The sequence below is a fragment of the Cervus canadensis genome, chromosome 29, assembly GCF_019320065.1.
Source record: "Cervus canadensis isolate Bull #8, Minnesota chromosome 29, ASM1932006v1, whole genome shotgun sequence".
Lineage (NCBI taxonomy): Eukaryota > Metazoa > Chordata > Mammalia > Artiodactyla > Cervidae > Cervus > Cervus canadensis.
The window spans coordinates 158,258-176,492 of NC_057414.1; the positions used below are offsets into that span (position 1 = coordinate 158,258).

The 18,235-nt window shown below is 40.1% G+C and overlaps 1 protein-coding gene across 1 annotated transcript; it reads right to left on the minus strand.

Moving 5' to 3' along the window:
* Positions 1-9,464: 9,464 nt before the first annotated feature.
* Positions 9,465-17,680, minus strand: LOC122430554 (tripartite motif-containing protein 64-like). Its single transcript, XM_043451178.1, has 6 exons — positions 17,270-17,680; positions 16,688-16,783; positions 14,820-15,050; positions 13,123-13,145; positions 10,968-11,065; positions 9,465-9,958 (listed from the first exon to the last, which is right to left on the minus strand). The coding sequence occupies exons 1-6, from the start codon at positions 17,678-17,680 to the stop codon at positions 9,465-9,467; spliced, it is 1,353 nt and encodes a 450-aa protein (XP_043307113.1).
* Between the last annotated feature and the right edge of the window lie 555 nt (positions 17,681-18,235).

Below are 18,235 nucleotides of genomic sequence, written 5' to 3' on the forward strand. Positions count from 1 at the left end.
ACTATAAGCAAGGTGAAAAGACAGCCTTCAGAATGGGAGAAAATAATAACAAATGAAGCAACAGACAAAGGATTAATCTCAAAAATATACAAGCAACTCCTGCAGCTCAATTCCAGAAAAATAAATGACCCAATCAAAAAGTGGGCCAAAGAACTAAAGAGACATTTCTCCAAAGAAGACATACAGATGGCTAACAAACACATGAAAAGATGCTCAACATCACTCATTATCAGAGAAATGCAAATCAAAACCACAATGAGGTACCATTTCACACCAGTCGGAATGGCTGCTATCCAAAAGTCTACAAGCAATAAATGCTGGAGAGGGTGTGGAGAAAAGGGAACCCTCTTACACTGTTGGTGGGAATGCAAACTAGTATAGCCACTATGGAGAACAGTGTGGAGATTCTTTAGAAAACTGGATACAGAACTGCCATATGCCCCAGCAATCCCACTCCTGGGCATACACACCGAGGAAACTAGATCTGAAAGAGACACATGTACCCCAATGTTCATCGCGGCACTGTTTATAATTGCCAGGACATGGAAGCAACCTAGATGCCCATTGGCAGATGAATGGATAAGGAAGCTATGATACATATACACAATGAAATATTACGCAGCCATTAAAAGGAACTCATTTGAACCAGTTCTAATGAGATGGATGAAACTGGAGCCCATTATACAGAGTGAAGTAAGCCAGAAAGATGAAGACCAATACAGTATACTAACGCATATATATGGAATTTTAAAAGATGGTAATGATAACCCAAATGCTAAACAGAAAATGAGACACAGATGTACAGAACAGAATTTTGGACTCTCTGGGAGAAAGCGAGGGTGGGATGTTCTGAGAGAATAGCATTGAAACAAGTATACTATCAAGGGTGAAACAGATCACCAGCCCAGGTTGGATGCATGAGACAAGTGCTCAGGGCTGGTGCACTGCAAAGACCCAGAGGGATCGGATGGGGAGGGAGGCGGGAGGGGGGATCAGGATGGGGAATACATGTAAATCCATGGCTGATTCATGTCAATGTATGGCAAAAACCACTACAATATTGTAAAGTAATTAACCTCCAACTAATAAAAATAAATGAAAAAAAAATAAATAAATAAAACACACACAACACACACAATACAAATTGTTTGTTTGTTTTGGAGCTTTACTGGGTCCTCCTTGCATTTTGCAGACTTTCTCTAGTTGCAGCAAGCAGAGCTCAGTAGTGGTGGTGCACAGGCCTTGTTTCTCCACAGCAAGCGGCATCTTCCCAGACCAGGGATCGAACCTGCATCCCCTGCATTGGCGAGCAGATTCCTACCCACAGTGCCACCAGGGAAGTCCCTGGACTACATCCCTTATCCTAAACCTCTTGATTGAATGACTCATTTTTTGGTTAAATTCCATTTAGGATAAGTTCTATAAAATTGGATGAAATGCAAGCTGGAGAGGCAAGGTGGATGGTAAAGAGAATAGATGATGCACTGAAAATCAAACTTAAATTTCACACTAGATTTTGGTACAGTTTTCATTTTATTTTTAAGGGTCAATTAAGGGTCAATTAACTTCTAGAATCACACATGATGTGTGATTATTCCATTTAGGGCATAGAAGGAAAGGAACATTCCTTCCCTTTCCCAGCAGAAACAGCATCACAAGCACCTCACCAGAGCTTCAAGAAATAATTCATCTAATGAGTCTTGTGTGTGATGAAGCTGGAGCTCTTATTGTGGTGAAAATTGATCAATTAAGGGAGTACTTGTCTGATCCAGTCCAATATTCCAAGAAATTGAGTGTCTCCAAAAGAATCTATACCAAAGCCCAAAAGAAATTTCAGGAAAATATGAAGGAAATGAAGTTTTCCCTCAGAAAACTGTTTTGTTTTGTTTTGTTTTTTTTTCATGAAGATTAAATTCCATGGAGAATCTAAAAAACCCTCCAAGGGCAGATCTCATTGTTCCACCAGGACTTGTGGTCAGTTCAAGAATTGCAGGATGTGTCCCTAGAGGATAGCATGGTGGAGACTGGCAGATCTTGGCAAGGCCTCTGAAGAGTCGGAAGGAAGTTTACCTGAAACAAGCTGAGCAGGTGCAGAAACAGTACAAGGTGGACCTTGATCACTGACTCAAGTCTGTTTCCTGAAGAATATGCTGCCTGATGGGGACTGTGGATCTCTTTGTTTGATCTTAGGGTTCAGGGATTCCCTCATGCTCATGTTCTTAAGCTTAGTACAGGTAGTCTCTCTGTATGCACCATATATTTTTAACAACTGATGAATGCACATTGACACATCATTGTCACCAGAGTCCATAGCTTTTATTATTGGTATACGAAAATATTTTTATTTTAAAACATAAAAGTCTATGAAGTAGGTAGATAAACATATAGACAGATAGTGCAGGTACTTAATTTTTTTTTTATTTTATGAAAGCCAATATTTATTAAAGCTGATTTTGAGTTTTCACTGAAAAAACACAAATAAATAGTGCACAAGGCATTGGGCATTCAAAAAATGACTAATACATGTATTCCCCATAGAGTCTTGGGTATGCAATTATATACATAGGTAAGCTCTGTAAATATGTGCTTTCAGTCTCTTAAGGTTTCTGGTAATTTATCAGTTTTACGTGCCTTCTAGATGGTTGTGTGTTAGTTGCTCAGTTGTATCCAACTCTTTGCAATTTCATGGACTGTGACCCACAGACTCCTCTGTCCATGGAATTCTCCAGGCAAGAATACTGGAGTGGGTTGTCATCTGTTTCTCCAAGGGATCATCCCAACCCAGGAATTAAACCACATTGCAGGCAGATTCCTTTTCGTCTGAGCCACCAGGAGAGCCCTCTCTAGATGGTGAACATGTTGAATTTCTTTGGGAAATCCTTTAGCAGGTTGTGTCACTTGTTTCCCTCGATTTTAAATCTGCAAACTTAGTCCTAAGATATGATTTTTTTTTACCTGAAAATCAAGAGATTTTCTCATAAGTCATTTTTGCAATGAAGTGTTGTGCTGTGCTTAGTCGGTCAGTCATGTCCAACTCTTTGCAACCCCATGGATTGTACTCTGCCAGGCTCCTCTGTCCCTGGGAATTCTTCTGGCAAGAATCCTGGAGAGGGTAGCCTACTTTTCCAGGAGATCTTCCCAATCCAGGAATTGAACCAGGGTATCCTGCATTGCAGGCAAGTTCTTTACCAACTGAGCTACCAGGGAAGCCCCAATGACATATTAGTAATTGCTTATAACTCAGGATAGTGAGATATCCAGTCAAGTGGGGGCTCTTCTTGTGAATTTGAAGCACATTTTATCTGATAAATTCAGCTCCTAATGTTTTCAAAGCCATGTCTTATTGCACGTGATATAAAGGTACAAGTTGTAATTCTTGACTTTAAAATATTTCATTCTGTCTTTGAAGACTGAACAGTAAGTATGATCAGTAATAGAAAGCACTATTTAGTCAAAAAATTCTGGAATTTGGCAAGTAGAAATTAAAATTGTGAATTTGTTATTAAAGTAAGATGACATGGGTTAAAATATTTAATTCTTTCCTTAGCTGGGTCCCCTATTCTTTCATGAAATGAGAATAAAATCACAGTGAAGTATGATATTGAAGATTAAATTTAATGCCTATACAATGCCTGGCTCACAGTAGATTCATAGAACATGTTAGGTTAAGCCCATTGGGGCTGCTATAACAAAGATATCATAAACCTGAAAAACAACAGAAACTGACAGTTCTAGAGGCTGGAAGTGTCAGGTCAGGGTGCCACAATGGTTGACTGATGGCTCTGTTTTGGAGGCAGACTTCTTGTAACCTCACTTGGTGGAAGAGACTTGGGATCTCTCTGGAGCCTCTTTTATAATGCACTAATCCCGTTCACATAACTCTACCCTCATGACTTAAGCAGCTTTCAAAGAACTCCCCTCCTAAAGTCATCAGTTCAGGCATTAGGGTTCAACATATGAGTTTGGGGGTTACCTAGACATTTAGATTGTAGCACTTAGCTTCCTTTATTGCCTTATCTCATCTATCTACCACACTTCTCATTTACTGAATTCCAACAAGAAACTATTAACACATACCTGATAACAAAACAAATTATGTTAAAAAGTTAAATACATTTAATGAAATTTTTGTACAATATTTATGTCATGATGACCTACAATCTTGCTAGAATGTGGTTTTAAGTCTGGCTCAAAGCATCTTTCTAGAAATTTTTATAACAGTGCTGGTGCTATATAGACATATTTACACAAAATAATAATAGGGGATGCCTAATAATAATAGCACAATGCCTTGGAGAACTCCTTCTACAATTCCTTTGTCTTCTTTTTGTCTTATATACAATGTACGGAAACTACTGACAGCACAGTGATCCAGAATAGAGGCACTCTTTGTTTCCTTCTACAGTGCATTTCCCAAAACTACACTTGGGAATCCTGGCAATACACACGTAGCGCTATGTACCATAGCAATATTTCCAAATCTCAAAATAAAACAGAAGAAAAACTAGGATCCAAAATAAACATTCCTGAATACTTTCTACAATAAAACTGACTGAAAGTCCCCAAATAAGTGGCGATATATCAGGGTTAGCTAAGATCCATGGGGCAAAATTTCTGTATAGAAGGAAGCAAAAGGAAGAAATAGAGTAACTAGTCAATTTTAGAACCCCAAAACTTAGTGACAGAAATACTTTGAAATGTTGGCAGGTCACTTTAACAACAACTGATTAACCCAAGTAGGGTGAGTAGAGGCTGAAATACGTAAGGAGTCCACAATAACATGTGAAGTGGCTGGTACCACCCAGTTCCTATAAGTCTCTGACATAACCAACTAAAACTCTCTTCCAGGATCAAGCTTCATACTGAGAAGAAAAGAGCTAGGAATAAAATATATAGGGAGCAAGACTGAGGTGGTGGAAACAGAGAAAGAGAATGTCTCAGGAAAAGAAGTGGTGAAAAGAAGCAGGAGACAGGAAAAAGTGAAAAGTTCACACGATTGAACACTTTATGCAAACAACAGAGAACTCCAGACTGATGCAGTGAAGAAAGCTCTCTTGACCCTTGTTCACCTGATAAAAGTCCAGGGAAACTAACAGCATATGTGCTCTGTCTCTCAGTCGTGTCTGACTCTTTGCGACCCCATGGACTGTAGCCCGCCAGGCTCTGCTGTCCACGGGATTCTCCAGGCAAGAATACTGGAATGGGTTGCCAAGCCCTCCTCCAGGAGATCTTCCCAACCATATACCATCAAAAGAGCAAGGTTTTCACTTCATATTTAGGAAGTGTCCTGAGGAAAGAAAATACCTTTCCAAATATAATAGGACTTGGTACTTACTGTTCATGAAGTGGCTCTAGAGAGACAGTCCCTAGTACAGTCCTTGAGCCAGACCTCTGTGCAGACTGTGCCTTGTCCTCCCATCTCAGGAGAACATGGCTCTGAGAGGCCCTCTCTGCTCCTTGGCCCCAGAAACCCGCAGCCCCACAGCCCTGTCTCCCCAGATCCTTCTCCACCACGCGCGGGGCCACCTCCAGCTGTTCCTGAAGGTCAGTTCTGCAGCGTTTCATATTCCTCTCTTTCACACACCACCTCTAGTTCCTGAAGTCACTCCCTCTAAGCAACCATCTGTAAGTCACTTTGTCTTGGCTTAATAACCACTTTTCTAAGAAATCATTACAGAAAAAAAAAATACACACACACACATATGTAAAACCTCCCCTGAGGGCCCAGGCTTTCTTATCCCTAATTGTAGACCACACACCCAGCTCTCACTAGGTTTTGATAATTTTCTGTTGAATATGTGATATGAAGGACCCAGATATGTCTGGGACCACAAGGTATTTCCAGTGATCTACCATGTCTACACCTGACAGAGTCATCAAACTTAACAATTCCCTGTGGTAGATTATATATTGTATATAACACCCAGATTAGACATTTTCAAACCACATGCAAACACTAAGAACGAGGATAGTAATGAGTAGCTTCAGTCTCCAGGGTAAGGGTTACCGTATCTCTCCTCCTATTGATCCAGAAAAGACAAATACAAACAGGGATTTATTTTCTGCCCCTGCATTAAGGTGGCTGTAATTTTTCTGGGAACTGGCAGCAAGAGTTTTAAGAAGACAGGGCAGAGAAATTGGGAACACTGGGTCACAGTCTGGGAAGGGAAGGACTAGGACCAAAAAAAAAAAAAAAGCAGTATCCATATGTCTGATAAACCTATGAAAAATTGTTCCACTGAATTTGTCATCAGGTCAGTTCAAGTTAAAACCACACTGAGGGCATCCCTGGTAGTTCAGTGGTCAAGAATCTGCCTGTCAATGCAGGAGACAACATTTGCTCCCTGATCCAGGAAGATTACACATGCCACGGAGCAACTAAGCCCTTTCACCACAACTACTGAGCCCCTGCTCTAGGGCCCATGAGCTGCAACTACTGAATCCCACATGCCCTCAAGACCATACTCCACAATAAGAGAATCCACAGAAATGAGAAGCCCCCGCACTGCAGTCTGAGAGTTGTCCACCACCACAACTAGAGAAAAGCCCCCTGCAGCAAGGAAGAACCAGCAGCAACAAAGACCCAGCAAAGTCAAAAAATAAAGTTTTTTTTTTTCTTTTTAAAAATTAATAAAACCACAATGAAAACACAAAATGACCAAAAAATTAAGACAGATAATGACAGGTGTTATCAAAAAATTGGAGGAAACAAAGCAATCATCGATTGCTTAAAAGTATGAAAGTTGATCTAATCTCTTTGGCAAAATGTTAAGTATATGCTTTACGAGTCAACTATTTCACTCCTACTTACACACTGGGTATCACTTCTCTTTCAATAAAAAGATATGTATGCTCTCTTCATGTGTTTATGCTCACTCAATTGGAAATGAACATGTTCTTCAGTAGCAGAGACAGTAAACTGTGGTATATTCATAGACTGAACTATTACAAAACAAAATAATAAAAATGCTGCATGCAACCAAGTGAATGAATCTCACCAACATAATTTTAAAGAAAAGAAACTACACAGAGAAGAGTATATGATATGTGATTTCACTTGCAAAAATTTCAAAAATTGATAGTGTCAGGGTATATTAATTACCAAGGTGTGATTAGCTTTATGGGAGAGGAGCTTAGAACTGGGTCAGGATTGGCAATAGAGGATTGGAAGTGGGAATATGATTACTTGGTGTTATGAAACAGAACATTCATTTGACAATTTCTTCACCATTATTCCACCATGTTTAGAGACTACTATGAAAGGAAGGAATATTTTAAGGTCAGTAATGTGGAACTATATACATTTATTACATTTCCAAATATATGTTATTCAGATATGGTTTCCTGCTTTTTGGATTCCAGTGACTGTTGTTGTTGTTTTTTTTTTCAATTAATTAATTTATTTTAATTGTAAGCTAATGACTTTACAATATTGTGGTGGTTTTTGCCATACATTGACATGAATCAGCCATGGGTGTACATGGGTCCCCCATCCTGAACCCCTTCCCTCTTCCCTCCCCATCCCATCCCTCTGGGTCATCCCAGTGCACCAGTCCTGAGCACCCTGTCTCATGCATCAAACCTGGACTGGCGATCTGTTTCACAAATGATAATATACAGGTGTCAATGCTATTCTCTCAAATCATCCCACCCTTGCCTTCTCCCACAGAGTCCAAAAGTCTGTTCTTTATCTCTGTGTCTCTTTTACTGTCTCACATATAGGGTCATCATTACCATTTTTCTAAATTCCATATATATGCCTTAATATACTGTATTGGTGTTTTTCTTTCTGACTTACTTCACTCTGTATAATAGGCTCCAGTTTCATCCACTTCATTAGAACTGATTCAAATGCATTCTTTTTAATAGCTGAGTAATATTCCATTGTGTATATGTACCACAGCTTTCTCATCCATTCGTCTGCTGATGGACATCTAGGTTGCTTCCATGTCCTGGCTCCTGTAAACAGTGCTGTGATTAACATCAGTGTACAAGTGCCTCTTTCAACTCTGGTTTCCCCAGTGTGTATGCCCAGGTGGAATTGCTGGGTCATATGGCAGTTCTATTTGGATTCCAGTGACTTCTAAGGGCACTCTTTCTACCATATCATCACAAAAGGAGATAGGATTACACCACTGAACAGCATTTTCTAACCTGTGCTCAAATGGTCTCTTCTAATTACTTTGTTACTCAGTGAAGCCCATTTATTTTCCTTACTAAATGTGAAGTGTTGAGCCCAGTCTATTACTTTAGCTACACTTTAGAAAACCTTATTAATGGTGGAATAATACTTGTTTATGTGAATTCTTTAATTCAGGAATGTTTCATTGATCCACCTAATACTTATATTCTATATACTGCATTGGGTAGTGAAAACATAGCAGTATAAAATATAAATATATAACATAATAGACATAAAATGCTAGGGATGACGTCAACAAAAAAGAGGAAATTGATTTACAGATTTACAAAAAATTAAATTATTTTGAGGTTTAAAATATCTACTGTATAATTCTATTTTAGGACGTCTCTGGTGGTTCAGTGGTTAAGAATCTGCCCTGCAATGCAGGCGAAGGCAGGTTCAGTGCTTGGTCAGGGAACTAGGATCCCACTTGCCGCAGAGCAACTAAACCTGCGCTCTGCAGCTACTGACCTTGCCTGCTCTGGATCCCATGTGCCACAACTAAGACTCAGTGCAGCCAAACAAATAAGTAAAGTATTTTGGAGCTTCCCTCATAGCTCAGTTGGTAAAGAATCTGCCTGGCATGCAGGAGACTCGGGTTCAAATCCTGGGTTGGGAAGATCTCCTGGAGAAGGAAATGGCAACCCACTCCAGTATTCTTGCCTGGGGGATCCCATGGACAGAGGAGCCTGGCGGGCTATAGTCCATGGGGTCACAAAAGAGTCAGACATGACATAGCGACTAAACCACCACAAAAGATAAAGACCGTCTCTTCTTTCTTGGAAATTTCCATCAAGTACTAAAATTATCTACTAATTGGAGGAAAGTTTGCTCAATGTTATGATGAGATGGTATATGCTCAGGAAGTTTGTAAACATTAATGGGCATTGGAAATTTGGGCAGTGATTGATATGTTCGGGAATTAGATATTTCTGGTTGCACACATTTTCATATATTTCTAGAAGACATTGAATCATGTGGTTTAAATGCAGTGATCTTTATGATATATAATTTTCAGTTTAATAGAATTGTTACTTAAAAAGGAAGAAAGGCAATGGATTATATTCTATTAAATACTCCGTTAAAAAAACTTTTATTAAAAGAAAATTTAATTAACAAGTTAATTCATAGAGCAGGGTTATGCCATTTTGTAAACATACAATCATTATGTTACATTAAGTAACAATATGCTTGGACAGGTATCCTGTGGCCTCACATGAGGTTAAGGGCCGCAAGATCCCCAGAGAAGTAGTTTCAATAAATGGTCCCAGAAGTGGGCAATTCATGGAGACCTAAGGCAAAGGAAAGGCTTCAGAGGGGAGGAGAAGGGGGAATGAAGGAAACTATATATGATGGAACTCCTGAAAACGTCATAGAAGCTCACAGTTCCATTGTCATAATCCAGAAACACTCCAATCCTACCCAGAGGCCTTTTCACATACTGAACTAAGGGTCGCGCATTGGTGAAGAGACTATAATGATCATTCACATTCATAGAAAAGAGAAGAAATGCTTCTTCAGAATCAATACTGATACTGTTATCACTTGTCAAGATGTTTTTACAGACGCCCAGAATCCAGTTGGAGGGGTGCATCACATCTGCCTCCCAGTAATGCCTCCCGGAGGTGAAGGCCCGAGCTCCCCAGGCCACGAAACTCTCCCCACCACGGGGCTGTCTGGACACACCGTGGTCATCATCTCCAAACATCAGACTTGTATTATCCTCAGAAAGGCTCACATTATGAAAGGTCATTTTCTGACTCAGAACATTATCCACTGCAGAGAGAACAAAAATCAGGTCAGCAACTGGGATTTCCATATCATGAGAGACAGAATCTCTCTACTCAGTAAATTCTTTCATTTTCCTTCCTCCAAGGAAACAAAAAACAAAGAGCAGATGGAGTTCAGACTGGTTTTCTGTGAAGAATAATTATTATCAGTATCTACAGCATATAGAAGCACCTCAAATCAACTAGCAAAAGAAAAAAAAAAGACATATACAGAGAAGTATGTGAAATCTGATTTAATGTCAGTCTCTTGATACTTTGCCTCAGGATTAACCTAAGCATTATTTTTTCTTTTGTTTAGAAATTGTTTCTTATTTCCATCGTCTTTAATACCATGAAACATGTGAATGACATGTTACTATCATATGGATATTTATTGGGGTACATTCTGTATCAATTATTTTCAAAGGTCCAAAATTTGATGAAAAGGCATAAATGAATACTTTGGGAACTTCTAAAAGTATGTTCTGGCTAACCATGTTCACATATCCTTCACTTGTTTTGAGATTGATCCAATAGCAACACAATTACTCTACTTAAGCCATTTTAGTCTTTCTTGTCGATTTTTTCTGATAATAAAATATTCTTTTACAATGCAGTTTTTTTATAAAGGCAGTTATAATAGAGAGCATATTAGAACCCAGCAAGGACATATTTAACTTTCACGAGTGAAATAACTGAGTAAACAAAATATTGATTGATATTTTGATTGATTGATATTCACAAAGCTAAATTCTATGTCTTTATAATCACATAAGCAACCTAGTTGCTCTCTTCTTGCTCTGCTTATGACATAAATATATGTGTCTGGTTTTAAATTGTTAGTAAACTATAGGTTGCAAAATTCAACTGCCATCTTATTAATATATGCAGAAAATACGTAGCAACTTTGTAAAGTTATGTACTAACTTGATGTCAGAAGAAGTAAAATAACAGAAGAATTTCCTTCCTAGGGAGTTCTAATGAACAGTCCTGATCAGCACAGGGCTGACTCTCACCTCTGAAGTTGTTCAGCATGTCTAGGAGTCCAGTGAGAGGCCAGCAAGTGAGCTCTGGGTTCACTGACTGAGGTTTCTGCATCTGTGTCAAGTCAGTCCTGTAACAAATGACATCAATACATGTCAAGGCCAAAGTCTAATCATACGAACACTAAAAAAAAAAAAAAAGATTTTATTCCAGGATATGTTTTCAGAATTCTCTTATTTTTTGGTTAATTACATGTGTATTATATTCTACACACTTGGGAATATAAAAATGTTACTATATTCTTTTCTAAATGTAAGTTATATCAAATTGCAATGTCCCCATTCTACCAAGACATGATTTCAGTTTTCAACTCATTGAACTTCATTCCCTTCCCCTATTCCATCTCAGGTAATGCAAAGATCCTGGGCAGTTTACAGCGACCAGAAAATTCAGGAAATTCCTTTGAGACGTGAGATAACAAGTAGTCATCAAGGATTCAGTTCAGTTCAGTTCAGTCGCTCAGTCATGTCCTACTCTTTGAGACGCCATGAATCGCAGCACACCAGGCCTCCCTGTCCATCACCAACTCCCAGAATCTACTCAAACTCATGTCCATCGAGTCGGTGATGCCATCCAGCCATCTCATCCTCTGTTGTCCCCTTCTCCTTCTGCCCCCAATCCCTCCCAGCATCAGGGTCTTTTCCAGTGAGTCAACTCTTCACATGAGGTGGCCAAAGGATTAGAGTTTCAGCTTCAGCATCAGTCCTTTCAATGAACACCCAGGACTGATCTCCTTTAGGATGGACTGGTTGGATCTCCTTGCAGTCCAAGGGACTCTTAAGAGTCTTCTCCAACACCACAGTCCAAAAGCATCAATTCTTCCACCCTCAGATTTCTTCATAGTCTAACTCTCACATCCATACATGACCACTGGAAAAACCATAGCCTTGACTAGACGGACCTTTGTTGGCAAAGTAATGTCTCTGCTTTTTAATATGCTATCTAGGTTGGTCATCACTTTCCTTCCAAGGAGTAAGTGTCTTTTAATTTCATGGCTGCAATCACCATCTGCAGTGATCTTAGAGCCCAAAAATATAAAGTCTGACACAGTTTCCACTGTTTCCCCATCTATTTGCCATGAAGTGATGGGACCTGATGCCATGATCTTAGTTTTCTGAATGTTGAGCTTTAAGCCAACTTTTTCACTCTCCTCTTTCACTTTCATCAAGAGGCTTTTTAGTTCCTCTTCACTTTCTACCATAAAGGTGGTGTCATCTGCATATCTGAGGTTATTGATATTTCTCCCAGCAATCTTGATTCCAGCTTGTGCTTCTTCCAGCCCAGCATTTCTCATGATGATCTCTGCATATAAGTTAAATAAGCAGGGTGACAATATACAGCCTTGATGTACTCCTTTTCCTATTTGGAATCAGCCTGTTGGTCCATGTCCAGTTTTAACTGTTGCTTCCTGACCTGCATATACGTTTCTCAAGAGGTGGGTCAGGTGGTCTGGTATTCCCATCTCTTTCAGAATTTCCGACAGTTTATTGTGATCCACACAGTCAAAGGCTTTGTCATAGTCAATAAAGCAGAAATAGATGTTTTTCTGGACCTCTCTTGCTTTTTCGATGATCCAGCGAATGTTGGCAATTTGATCTCTGGTTCCTCTGCCTTTTCTAAAACCAGCTTGAACATCTGGAAGTTCACGGTTCATGTATTGCTGAAGCCTGGCTTGGAGAATTTTGAGCATTACTTTACTAGCGTGTGAGATGAGTGCAATTGTGCAGTAATTTGAGCATTCTTCTGGATTGCCTTTCTTTGGGATTGGAATGAAAATGGACCTTTTCCAGTCCTGTGTCCACTGCTGAGTTTTCCAAATTTGCTAGCATATTGAGTGCAGCACTTTCACAGCATCATCTTTCAGGATTTGAAATAGCTCAACTGGAATTCCATCACCTCCACTAGCTTTGTTTGTAGTGATGCCTTCTAAGGCCCACCTGACTTCACTTTCCAGGATGTCTGGCTCTAGGTGAGTGATCACACCATCGTGATTATCTGGGTCATACTTTCTATTAATACAAGGAAGAGTTCACTGAGCGAGACAGCTTTGCTCTCGTTAGCCCAGCAAGCGCCTCCAATTCAAGCCTGGTTTCCCTGGTCCTGGAAGTCTAATATCCCAGAGAACACCGGGAGGCCCTCCCTCTGAGGTCCTGCATACAAGAGGGCTTGCTGTGATGGAGCAGGCTGAGTCACTGCTACTGCTAGTAACAAAATCACAGCCCTTTTCCCCATTCTTAGGGAATCTCCATCTTTACTCTTATTCATTTCCAACTCACTATGGTAGGTGCTTCCTTTTTGATAGCTTAGAAAACTCCCTTCACTAAAATTTATTATGAGCTTCCCAGATGGTGCTAGTGGTAAAGAACACGCCTGCCAATGCAGGAGACATAAAACACAGGTTTGGTCCCTGAGTCAAGAAGATCCTCTGAAGTAGGGCATGCCAACTTACTCCAGTATTCTTGCCTGGAAAATTCCACGGAGCCTGGAGGGTTACAGTCCACAGGGTCACAAAGAGCCAGACACGGCTCAGTGACTAAAGAGCATATATATGTCAATTCCATATTCCCAGTCTATCACACTCGACCATCCCTCCACTCTGGTTCTGAATGGGAAATGTTTAGAAAAAGCTTCCAGAAAGTCCCAAAAGTTAAAACTTGAAAATTCCAAATCACAGTGAACTATTTACATAGCATTTAAATTGCATTTATCTATTAGGTGTTGCCTGGAGAATCCCACGGACAGAGGAGCCTGGTGGACTTCAGTCCATAGGGTCACAAAGAGTCGGACAGGACTGAAGCAACTTCGCACACACAAACACACACGCATAAGTAGTCTACAAATGACTAAAAGTGTATGGCAGCATGCTTATAAGATATCTGCAAATACTAATCATTTTCAATAAGAGATTTTGCACTCTGGAATTTAGATATTCAGGAGGAGCTGAAAGCAATTTCCAATGGTACCAAGAAAGAAATGTGTAATCCACTTAATCAAACAGAGAAGGTTGATCAGAATTAAAAAATCATTAATTTATACTCACATCTCTAATACATTTCCCAAGGCCTGCAATGAAAAAAAAAAAAAAGATGATGTTAATCATGAAAGTTCAGTCCTTTCACAACTTCTGTACTATTCCTGATTGTTCAATAAGGTATTGTTTTACTCATTCTCTTCTAAGGAACAATCAGAAACCATCTTAATAACAGAGCTTAAACTAAAAAATGATGGGCTTCCTCAGGGCACATTAAGGAAGGAAGGAGGCCAGGAAGAGTGTGTGCAATGATGCAGCCACATCTAGGATTCCAATGTCACTCATTGCCCATGCTGCTCCCAAAGAGAGATCTCATCATCAATGATAAAAATTAGAGCAAAACAGGGAACCATACAAAACGAACTCTAGAGTACCTTGAAACTAATGACCAATTCTGATAATCTTGCTTAGAAAATGGGCAAAACCTCAATGTCTGCACTAAGTTTGGGATAACAGCAAGTGACAAAGGTTTAGGATAACATCTATTGAGATTTATTCCAAGAAGTTAACTGACCCCTGGTCACAGAATATTGCTGGTTTTGGATCATCTGTCTGAATAGTACTCTGGATCAAACTGAAAATATCTGGCCCTATGTTAGCTAGAAAAAAGGCAAAAATCTTCCTAAGATTACCAGGATAGGATGAACTAAAGGATTGGACAAATACAATAATGGGAGTCAGGGAGCACCATCCCTTAGCTGAGAGTAACAGTATATGCAGGGAACATTTCAGTGTCACAGCAACTCGTCTAGAAGAGTGTTTCTCTCTCTGAGAACAGACCCTCCTTTCTCACCTGGAGCAGCTCCATGTCCGGCTTGTGGCACATCTCAGTCAGCTCTCTGTAGGTTTCTTTCAGACTTTCTCTCTTTTGAGTCATTCTGCACACACTCTCCTGGAGTTGGTGACAAATCTCATTTGCTTCTTGCTCCAGGGCTTCCAGGTGCAGTTGCTCCTCCCCCTGGAGCAACGGATGCATCCTCTGATACTCAAGTTTGATTATCTCTTTTCTTATGGCCACAAACTTCTGAGGGGATAGTGTATTCAAAGCATTGATTACATTCACATTCAAAAGGTCATCTCCTCTGATACTCAAGTTTGATTATCTCTTTTCTTAAGGCCACAAACTTCTGAGGGGATAGTGGATTCAAAGCATTGATTACATTCACATTCAAAAGAAAATCTCAAATATTATTTCCTAAATATCATTCAAAAAAGCTCTTGAAAAAGTTTTGCCTCACACATCAAAAGATCTTGAATATTTGTGGGTCTTTCCTGTCTTAGTGCTTAGTCTCTGTTTGTGTATAAATCAAGCTAACTGAGGGGTCCCAGACTCTCTTCCTAGGAGGATTCTTCAGGGTTCTCCACTTCAGTCCCTCAGTCATGTCTGACTCTTTGCCACCCCATGGACTGCAGCATGCCAGGCCTCCCTGTCCACCACCAGCTCCCAGAACTTGCTCAAACTCATGTCCATCAAGTCGGTGATGCCATCCAACCATCTCATCCTCTGTTGCCCCCTTCTCCTCCTGCCCTCAATCTTTCCCAGCATCAGGGTCTTTTTCAATGAGTCAGTTCTTCCCATCAGGTGCTCAAACCATTGGAGTTTCAGTTTCAGCCTCAGTCCTTCCAATGAATATTCAGGACTGATTTCCTTTAGGATGGACTCATTGGATCTCTGTACAGTCAAGGGCCTCTCAAAAGTCTTCTCCAAAACCTCAGGGTTCTTACTGTATCAATTATTTCCTTTCTAACCTGAATGTTGTTTTTCTCTTTTTTCTTTCCCTGATTTTTCTAAGTATTCTTTTATGAGGCAAATCCCACTTTGTCAAGTTTTTAAAATATGCTCTATTTTCCCTCTAGGTACTACTCTCCTCCTTCTCAGTCACACTGAGTGCAACGTTGTCTTATACTTCATGTCTGAGAACATTTATTCAAACCTTCAAAATTGGCCTAGGCCTACTTTTCATGCTTTGGTTTTCCAACATATCAGTATTTTTTTTTTCTTTTTTTTTTTTTCATTTATTTTTATTTGTTGGAAGCTAATTACTTTACAATATTGTAGTGGTTTTTGTCATACATTGACATGAATCAGCCATGGATTTGCATGTATTCCCCATCCCGATCCCCCCTCCCACCTCCCTCTCCACCCAATCCCTCTGGGTCTTCCCAGTGCACCAGGCCCGAAACTTGTCTCATGCATCCAACCTGGGCTGGTGATCTGTTTCACCCTAGATAATATACACATTTCAATGCGGATGAAACTGGAGCCCATTATACAGAGTGAAGTAAGCCAGAAAGATAAAGACCAATACGTATACTAACACACATATATGGAATTTAGAAAGATGGTAATGATAACCCTATATGCAAAACAGAAAAAGAGACACAGATGTACAGAACCGACTTTTGGACTCTGTGGGAGAAGGTGACGAATGGATAAGGAAGCTGTGGTACATATACACCATGGAATATTACTCAACCAGTATTCTTTGAACTAGAACGCATTGGCCTGTTCTAACTGTGATTACTGATAGGTCATTTGAAAACAATACTTTTCCAAGAAAGAGACCAATATCCTTTAAGGGGAACTTATATTGACCTAAACATCTAAGCTAGCATTCTATCGATATCTATACAAATAAATAAGAACATTTTTATTCTTACCTTAAATGACCGAGCTTTTTTAGCTTCCTGATTCAGAATGAGTTGCACTTGTTCTCTCATTTCCCATAAATAATCCATTCTATTCAGAAGTTTCTCCTGAAAAATACCCATGGGATTTAGTGGCATGGAAGATGACATCATAAGTTTTATCCCCTTATTCATGATCAAAGGCAGTTGTTGGTAACACAGAAATCTTGAGTTAGAGTACTGTGGTCCTATTTTCCCACATGAATCTAATTTGATTGGAATATTTGTGTCAAAGTGACAGAACTGCATACTAGAGAACTGGGGGAACTTTACAGATGATGAAATCCATTTCCTAAGAAATTGCCACTCAGACTCTAATACAGCGTGAGCGTGAGCCTCACACTCCCATCAGAAGCCTGTGTCCGCCCCGGGAGGCTGCATTTCCACGCGTGTGGACAACTGGGCAACAACCCTGACAGGACACATTATATGTGAGGATCCACATTCAGAAATCCCACCTCCACTGTCTCCATCCCATCACCATCATAGCACCCTCGTCTTTCTCTCTGACTTGGGAGCCTCTAGATCCCAAACTGCTCTAGAGGCATCACCTACCCGGGACTCCTCAGCAGCCCTGTGTATGGGACTGTGGCTGTGAGCTGCATGCTCGGGGCGTTCAGAGCAGGGCCCGCAGAGCAGGGTCTGGTCAGCCTCACAGAAGAGGCCTCTGGCTTCCTGGTGTGTCTCACAGATCTGCTCCTCAGAGCGGTGGTTGTGGTCAGCTCTGGCCTGTCTGGCAAGGGAGGCCAGCCTCTTGAGGACAATATTGGTTTTGAAATCGGGCCTCTCTGATATTCCCCTGCACTCAGGGCAGCTCCTTGGAGTCTGGCCTTCTTCCCAGCAAAGGCTCAGACAGGGACGGCAGAAGCTGTGCCCACAGTCTATGGTGACGGGGTCCAGGAAGCAGTTCATGCAGATGGAGCAGGTGAGTTCACTCTGGAAGACCTGCAGTGTGTCTGAATCCATGTTTCTAAAAGTGAAAGAGAGAAATAGAGAGTAGAAGACAAAGTCTTTCTTCAGCCCTGATCAGGGAAAATAAAGCCTTTGGACAAAGTTTTGTCTTGAACTCTTAATTAATTTCTATATTTACTTGCCCCCCAATACAAATCTAGAAATGTTGACTACAGAGAGGTTGGGATCATGGTTTGATACAAATGATGAAATTAGATAGAGTCCCTAACATCTTTTTTGTATGAAATAAACCATGATCTCAGTGATACCTAAATCACTAAGCTAAAGATTAGGTCAGAGTGTAAATGTTAGGATGATTCCAGAGTTACTTTTATTAGCTTACTGGTGTAGAAGCACATATGTATTCTCAGTCTGTCTCTATCTTTCTCTCTGGCTCTTCATGACTCACTGACTAGGTCCTGAACCTGCACACACTTCATCTCTATGCTAATGATCTCTTTTGCTTTGAAGTGTCATATGTGTTTTTGAATGACAAGTAAAATTGTTTACAAATAATTTAAACTTAATATAATCAATGCTGGCTTTAATTTTGAAGTTCTGAAACTATAA

Coding starts and splice junctions, on each gene's coding strand:
- LOC122430554 (XM_043451178.1), bottom strand. CDS start 17,680: ATGGATTCAGACACACTGCAGGTCTTCCAGAGTGAACTCACCTGCTCC. Junction 15,051..16,687: donor AAAAAGCTCGGTCATTTAAG/GTAAGAATAAAA, acceptor CTATCCCCTCAG/AAGTTTGTGGCCATAAGAAA. Junction 9,959..10,967: donor CATGCTGAACAACTTCAGAG/GTGAGAGTCAGC, acceptor TTCTCTCTGCAG/TGGATAATGTTCTGAGTCAG.